This window comes from Antrostomus carolinensis, unplaced genomic scaffold (genome assembly GCF_000700745.2).
Source record: "Antrostomus carolinensis isolate BGI_N321 unplaced genomic scaffold, ASM70074v2 scaffold29607, whole genome shotgun sequence".
Lineage (NCBI taxonomy): Eukaryota > Metazoa > Chordata > Aves > Caprimulgiformes > Caprimulgidae > Antrostomus > Antrostomus carolinensis.
The window spans coordinates 31514-40160 of NW_010327113.1; the positions used below are offsets into that span (position 1 = coordinate 31514).

Below are 8647 nucleotides of genomic sequence, written 5' to 3' on the forward strand. Positions count from 1 at the left end.
AAACTGAAACTTTCTTAATTCCTCCACAATAGATCCTATAACCCAAAGCTAGCTCATTGCTTAGACCAGCTTTCCTGCCATTAGGATGCTTATCATAGTCAACTGCTGAAGTTAATACGAAGTACATCCTTAAACACAACATACTGAGTTAAGAGCTTTATTTATTTTATATAAAAGTATTCTTTTTTTAAGGTTGTAACCTTAAACAGCAGGTGACTCATGAAAGGCAATTTAATTGATGCAGTATCCTCATTAGCAAGCATATCAGAGAGAAGCAAAAATAACAAGCTTTAGTTTGGTTGCAATGTAATACTTGCATTATTTTCATCTATGCTATCATTGCAAGACCTCGGTATTAAGACAAATCTGACACTGAAAAATGTTCCTATAATCCAATGATAGCAAATGTCACATGCAAGAACTTAAACATACGCGTTTTAACTTGTGATTCAGTGCAGTTACTTTCTTTGTTAAGCATAACTAGCAATAGACTGTTAGCAGTGTTGATGGAAAAACTGGGTGAGCTGAATGACACTTTCTCATAGGAAGTCACTTCCACAGAAGTCTATTTGATGTTAATTTCCATAGTGTTTCCTTCTTGTTCACAGCTTGTTCTTAGAGTTGTCCAGTAGAAAAGCAATGTATTTAAGCTCAACTGTCATTTGCTGTGATAGGGAAGAAATGCTGAGGAGGAAAGTCAGGCTGGAACATTCAAGTCCTTATACAACCTCTGGAAATTGTTTAGGAATTTATCCTTAACTTTGCTGTTATTTTAAAATAGTTGTAGCACAGCATGCAGTGGCCAAATCTTCTCACCCAGGTAATGACCAGCATGCTTATTTCACAGTGGGTTGGCACTGTCTGTCTCTGTATGCACTGTTCTTCACTCTAATAATGTTTCTAGGTCAAGACTAGAAGTTCCAACCCTCTAATAACTCAAAATATTTTTATTAAATGTCAGTTGTCTACTGTTCAATTTTGGTCATTATGTCAGCTCTGTCACTATGAGCTCTCTTTACCTGGAGAGTTAGCTCTAGAGAACTTGCTGAAACCTGGAAGTTTTTTATGGCCTTTACAGTTCCTTTTCTGGTTTGTAGGATTACTTGTGTTCATGGAGAAGCTTTGTGTTGAAATGAGCATTTCCTTGTTTTTTTGAGGTTAAGAGCTTTAACTATCATCTAGTTATCTTTAGAACTCAAAATCCCATGTTTACCTCTATTTGACAGCATAGAAAAATTTTAAGCAAAATGTTATTGGGTTTGGGAAATCCATGGGGAACAATTCAGATAAGTTTCCATACTCAAATCAGCTGATTTGCTAGCTTACTATAAACAGTATGCTTACAAAATAATTTGTTGTAACAATACAATGAAAATAAAGGTATCTGTTTCTCTGATCTGTTGGTGAAACATGAAATAAGGCAATGCAAGTGCTTTCATCACTAAGTGAGTCACGCATTAAAGGAAGCAGGTGACTGAAGTGGCTAACAGTCTTGCTGGGGCCAAAAGTGAATGAAATACAATTGTTTGATATAGTCAAACACTAAGCCAAATGTATATAGATCTTGGGGGTGGATGGGGCAAAAACTTGATATGTCTTATACTTCTTTAATTAATCTCTTGAGAACTCTTTAGTGCTGACCCAATTTCAGTTTATGTCCCATCCAGCTTAAGTGATACCTATTGTGAAACTCGTAAATATGAGAAATGACCTACCAGTGTCTCATGAGATGATGCTTTTATCTCATGCAAACTTAAATTCTCCATCACAGAGCTGCATGAAGTAATGTGATACTTGGTCTGTCTCAACTTGAAGTTCATGTTCTCTTTTCTTGTTGGAGCCATTAGTAAAACTTGCACAGACTTTTTGAGTTAAGACTTCTGCTGTAATTTTTTAAAGTTAAGATTATGCTAAGCAGTCTTGAAAATTTTGCCTGACATAGTTTAGCATTTTTAGATTTCTTCTAAATGTGTTTCAGAAAAAGCTGTGATAACTGGTATTTTTGTCTGGAACATTCTGTTGACTTTTTGTTCTGGTTCACTGGCACGTGCCAAGGAAAGGGTCAGAACTGCCATTAGAAGAAACACCAGTGTGTCAGTAAACTTAAACCAGCTGAGTAATGGGCACATCCCTGGGTTTTGTTATCTCTTGTTTTGGGGAATTCCAAAATAACTATAAGAAAACAATTTTTTTCCCCTTCTTGTGAACTGGCCATATCTTGTAATAATATTTACATTGAATATTTTTTCTTAAGGCTTGCTTATGTGTTCCAGTCCGTGAAGCTGATGAGTTCATGTTTATGCTTGTAATCTAGTAAACACTGCTGAGCATTCAGATACTGATGTTTCTGTGTTCAGACACAGAAATAACACTGACAAAATCAGTATTTACACTTAGCAACTCTGATGCTTCTAGCAACTCTGATGCCTTTAAATACTAGAGCTGTAGAACAGTTAAAGGAAAACTCTAAATACTTTTTACCATTGCCAAAATGTTGTTTTTTGGCAATGGTAAATTATAAAATTTAATGGAAATTATAAAATCAGATAAGAAAATATTAGTGCTGTTACATGTTGCATCTCAGCGAATATAGAAGAGGCAGGAGTTTCATAAGATGAGCTGTGTTAGCCAGCTACTGTTGAAAGGCAGTCTGATTTGGTGCCTCAGTTCCTTTACTGTAAATTCATGCAGCTCACAAAGACACAATTTTAACTAGATGTGACTGTGCCATCTTTATCTAGCTAATGTTAACAATTTTAATACTGAGGACATGAAGATATGGAATTCTCCATGTAATGTATGAATTCCCAGTACCTATTGTCATTAAGTTGGTATTATAATTTACTCTGTGTGCCAGCTGTAATAAAGCTAGCATGATTATTTTTGCCCATGCTATAAATGCACACACTTTCTGTGAAAGAAATACAGAAAATTAGATGACTGCTTTCCTAATAGACTTTGAAACTACCTTGAAACGTTCTTTGTAATACTCTCTTTTTCAGTCTTGGGAAATTAAAGAATGCATGAAAGTTTCTGAAGAATTCTAATGATTTGACACAATGTTTTTCTTGTCTTGTAGTGTGTCTACATGGAACATACTATTAAAAAAAACCCACCCCAACACCTTAACATTTGATTTTATAAGACAATGTTGTATTTAGCTATATATGCTGCAGTCACGTTTTAGAACTAACAAACTGCATCAGTAGGAAACCTATGCTGTAGAAATGTCAATAGAAGGATTTAATAAATATGAGGAAAATAATTACTTCTAAACAAAATAATGCAACATTTTGGTTTTTTACTATAGTCTTTTGTGAACTGCAACAGCTAACAGTTCAGGGCTGCCTTACAGTCAGAGTAATTAGTGGTGGCTAAATGCGTCTTAGGATCCTGTTAAAATTCTAGAGCAGTATTGCAATGCCCAACACTTGTCCTAAATATTTTTTTATTAAATGTCTCTCCAGTCCAACTTCATACTACCAGATAAATGTCACGCTCTTTCTCATGACTGTCAGTGTAGACTTAAACAAGCCAGTTTCATCATTTATTAAAATTTTTCATAGTTAATTACTAACATGTATCGGCTCTGAAAGCAGAGAGCTGGGAGAAAGAACTGAAATAAAAGCTTGTGCTTCCAAAGGCTGTAGAGGAAGTTGACAACCAATATTAGTCTTTTGAAAAATCTCAGACCAAATAAGAAAGTTCAATCTATGCGTTTTCTATTATTTTTTGTAAATTTTAAGAGGAAAGCTAGTGTTAGATTATCCTGTGTATTTTTAGAGAAAAAACAAGCTCAGTTTTGAACTTAATTGTGTCTTCAGATTTGCTCGCTTTTCAGCATGTTATCTGTTCTGCATTTTATGCCTATTACCAATGGAACTTTTATCTTTTTTCTTCAGTATTTTGGTGTCAGAGCATCAATTAATCTCTTAATTTTAGGGCTTTTGTTATTGCAGATTAACCAGAGCCAAAAGGAGCTTTTAAAATATTGATTACTGGTTTTATTTACAATTGAGTTTTAGTGAAGTCCTTCCAGTTGAAAGTTTGAAAACAGGTTCTATGTGAGGTGAGTAAATAACAGCATGGGTTTTTTGGCTAATTGCAACCCTAGTAGACTTTACAATTAAGTTGTGTTTACTCTAGGAAAAAAAATATTGCTGTGGAAACAAAATCCTTCTTTTGTTTGGAAAAGTATAGTAGCTGGTAATCTTCAAGACCACTGCAGATACATATAGTGAACCAATGAGCCTGCTTGTGAATTTTTAAACTACTTATAATTCAGCATTTGCATTTTTTTATCATTAATAGTTGCAGTAATTACATGTTTGCATTTCATATACTTGGTTCACGGCAGTATGCTTTCATTTCTGGATTTCTTACATGCTTTCTCTTTGAGGCTGGCAAGCAAAAATTACTTCTGAGAACCCATTAATAACGTGACCATAGGTTCAGTGATTTCAAGAGACAAATCTGTTGTAGCAAGTGTTTCACCTATACTTTGGTAACTCTTGAAATCACTAGTGTTGTTACAGCTGGTCACGTGCCATTGCAGTACTGACATTCATTAAATAAGCAGAACTCGGGTTTTGATGCAGTTTGTACTTGCAAAAAGAAAGCAGTTCATACTTCCCCCCAGGTTGCTATCAGATTGTATTGGACAAATTACTTATGAATGGGGGGGTTTTTCCCCTTATTTTTGCAGTGTATTCACTGCGTACAGGTCAAGCCTCAAAAAAACGAATAAACTGTAAATCTGTTGCTACTTGCTCAGTACTAGCTCTTACATAAAAAGTCACAGAATGTTAATACCTTACGGCCGCTTTCTTTATAAGGGACTGAAAAATACTGTCATCAGTGCCCTCACAATAACCTGATAGAGCTTTAATGTTAAGTGACAGATTTGGTTATCTTTCATATTACAGCTTTCAGTGAAATAATACCAAAGTTTTCATAAATAATTTTTGATTATCCTTTTATCTGGTGAATAGATGCATAGCTATTATTTGTACAACTTTTGATAATCACCTTTTATGTGTAAGCTTATTAAATAAACTACTGATGAAAAACAAAAAAGAATCCTACAGAAGTTGCCCCTAGTTCTCCAGTGTTAAGCCAAATATTTGTTCCACATTAACTGTCTTGTCTGAGTCTTTTTACAATGAAATTATAAAACCCCCCTGTATTTTAGGAAAGTTCAAAAAGACTTCTACATGAGTAATGTCTTCAAGATGCCTTGCTTAGAGCCACCAAAATTGTGTAATTGCTGTGTTAAATCAGCAGTTTATTTGTGAGCCTTTTAGTCACCTAACGTTTATGTTGATCTCTAAATCTAGTTTTAAAAGGAATGCAAAAATAAAAGGTAATGCAAGCTACTGTAGATTTACCAAGAGTGGGGAGAAGTTAAATTTTAAAAAATTGTATTTTAAAAGTGCATGACATAGTCATGCAGTATCACTTCTACCACAGTCTTCTGATTTAAATCCTTTGCATCATTATGTTCTACCATTATCCAACATTGTAATGGCATCTACAAGTTCAACTACTGAATGTTTTGCATTTTAAAAGCCTTAATTGTTTATATTGTATTAATGTGTTTTTAAAGACTATAAAGAAACATTTTCCTTTTAAATTGTTAAAATAATTTTGAACACTTAAATAATTTTCAGAGAAGTCCAGTTCTGTATCTTAATACCCCTTTTTGTTTGTGTACTACAAAAGAAAAACTGTTACATTCTGTTATCTTTTAAAAAGTGGCTCCAGTTATCAGCCTCTCTATAGTTTAAGATCTTACCCTGTTGACACTTACTTTGGTTAACAGTCTTCTGAAATTCATTGTATGTAAATAAAGTTAAGTGAGCAAATTTAAATAAACATTTCATTTAGGTGTTTGTCTTTCCTAATAATAAAGGTTGAATGAAATCCTTGGGGGGGGAAAAAAAGTCTGATGCTGGAAAAGAAAAGGATAGACTGCTGTTGATCTAAATATTTGAGAAATTCCAAGTTTTTGGCAAATTGTTTTCAATCAGATCTTTTCCCTCATCATCCTAGTTTGTTTTGATATTTTAATTTAAGTGAAATATCTATATATGCACAACCACACTTTCATTTAATTAAGCAAAAAAATACTATTCATATGTTCACTAGTTGGAATGTGCATCTAAATGTTTACTGTAGGCAAGATATCAAGTCACATCTCAAATTTCATTTTTGTACTTCTTTATAGCTTTGTCTTTTAATGTTATAAGCTTTCATATTTCCTATTTGATCTATTAGCCACTATAAATTCATCTTATAGCAAGTACGTATGTATTGTCACACCTTATGAAGCACAGGCTGCAGCAAAATGGATATGTACTTTTAAAAATGCATTTTTCACTTGTACTTTCTCTTGGAAACTCCTGCAACAAAAACCTCAGTAAATGAAACTTCTTAGCTTTTCTTCTTCTAAGGACTGATCAACAGAGAAGATGTGTTAAATGCACCAAGATAAGTTAGTGATTGGATAAATGGGTCCAATCACACATTTGCTGATACAGCATCTTTCTTTTGTTTAAATGTAAATTTTTGTTAGTTGTCAATATTCACAAAGGATTAATTATAGAAAATGCTGTTATACCAGGTTTATCTCCCCTCCCATCTTTCCTGAAAGGCTTCCTCTTCAAAACCACTTTAGTTTAACTCATTTTCTGCTACTTAATTCCTCTGGAACACTGTAGATACTTAGTTCTTCCACACAGCAAACAGATGGCCATTGACAGTGGCAAAGATCCATGTACAACACTGGTATGTTCTTACTGACTCTTGCCTTAAACTTTGTAACTTAAATCTTTCTTTAAAAGACAATCTAGACCAGTAAAAACTTCCAGTTCTTATTCCAATAAGAACTGTACTACTGTACAAGCTCTTCCTATGTTCTGTTAGCAAGGTCCTCTCTTCATTTCTGTAACTATCCACTTTGTTAAAGCCGTGTAATGAATCAATTTGCTTTTTTTTTTCCTTGTTGAACAACAGTGTTCTACTTAATGCTGACTGGGTGATAGATGAGGCTTAGTCTGACTACTTAACACTTCTGACTGGGCCTGGTTAAGAAAGATTTAACACAGGCCATTCACCATTAAACAAAAGATTTAAAAAGATGCATCCTTTTTTTGCTTGAGACCACATCAGTGTGCAGCTATAGGTGTCCCTGAACACGACTGCAATATATAGGATTCCCAAACCACTATGGGAAAGGTCAGCTGTGGTAGTCTGGTTTAAAATAAGCTGTATCAAAGTTCTGCCAGAGGTCTGATATACATAAAGAGCAAACTGCATAAAATTACTTCTTTAGGCCTCCCATGAGCGTTCCTGTATTTGTTGGTACTAATCTTTCTTGTGTTCTCAAAGGTGCTTCTCAATTTTCAATTCAATACTAGCGAAAGAGACAATTAAAAGAAGTTTTAGTTGGCAGATAGGTTTTGATGTGGTGTACCAACATGTCTGTTTTATTCTGTCTTCCCCCCCCAAGACTGTTTCAAAGACTTACTAGAAGCTATACAGAATATGAAGGTTTATTTCAAAAGAATACATTTGCAAGAATACACATAAATGCACTCAATGTAACAGTACCTTCTGCAAAAATAGGTTACATAATACCCAGTAATGAAAGAACAATTTTATTTCTCTACAAATTAGAAAGCAGAGATAATAGCCTGGACAACCTTCAAAATGGAGGTTATAGTTGTGTATGTTGTGATAAGTAGCTAACTTTAAAGCATGACACCACAGAGCTAATGTCGGTAAATCAAACTATTAGCACACAGCTGCAAACTATTCTTTTATACAAGATTAACAAATATTTTGGTTCCAATTTGTCTTTACACAGCTCTAGTGCCTCAGGGAAAATGCTTATCAAAGATACACAAAAACTATCCAAAATTACAACGTAACTATTAAAATGCCTCCAAAATTGAGAGGAAAGTAATCATGTTAAATTAAAAAAAATTTAACCAGGACTTCCAGACAAGATTTCCTGTTTTTAATCAGAGAAAGTTTACAAGAGATTTCAATAAGTTATCTTGAAACCAAGCAGCTGTAGGTCTTAGAATCTTCGTGGAGGTCCACCTTTAAATGGCTTAAATCCTGAGCCACTTCCCCTCTGCATGGAATTGCCTGTGATCTGTACAACTCTATTAATTGGTGAAGAGTTACTGGAAACAAAGGTTTTAAAAAAGTGTTAAGTTATGATAAGTATCTAAACTTGGTGTACAGGTAAGAACATTGTTACCTCTCATATCACTCAACTGTTAAATTGTAAATCTCAAGAGAGACTTGAAACCAAGGCAAGAAAAGGGACTTTGCAAGAAGGCGTTTGCTCCTGTGCTGCTGAACAATACTGCCACTAGCACTACAACAACTGTGGAGCCATGTGCTGGCATGGAAAAAGGGTTTGTATGTTGTGCAGCAGCAACCCATCCACAGAAAGTAATGCTGCCTGCTCTGAAACTATTTTACTTCTTAAGCGTAACTCAGTAGGGAATTGAGAGGAAGGAGCAGGTTTTGTACCTTGTATGTGGAGACATCATGCCACCTCCTCCACGGCCATCTCCCATTCTCCTTGTGTCATGATACCCACTTCCTTGAGAACTAGGCCCATGCCACTCTT

General features: G+C 34.6%; 1 protein-coding gene across 1 annotated transcript in view; it reads right to left on the reverse strand.

The window, feature by feature from the left end:
- Positions 1-7539: 7539 nt before the first annotated feature.
- SLTM (SAFB like transcription modulator) overlaps positions 7540-8647 on the reverse strand; it is a gene marked incomplete at its 5' end in the record, with an annotated part of 25001 nt that continues 23893 nt past the window's right edge. The window contains 2 exons of the mRNA XM_029085919.1: positions 7540-8192; positions 8548-8647. The exon at positions 8548-8647 is cut by the window's right edge and continues 46 nt beyond it. Of these exons, the coding sequence (XP_028941752.1) occupies positions 8084-8192; positions 8548-8647 (209 nt within the window). The remainder of the gene's footprint in view (positions 8193-8547) is intronic.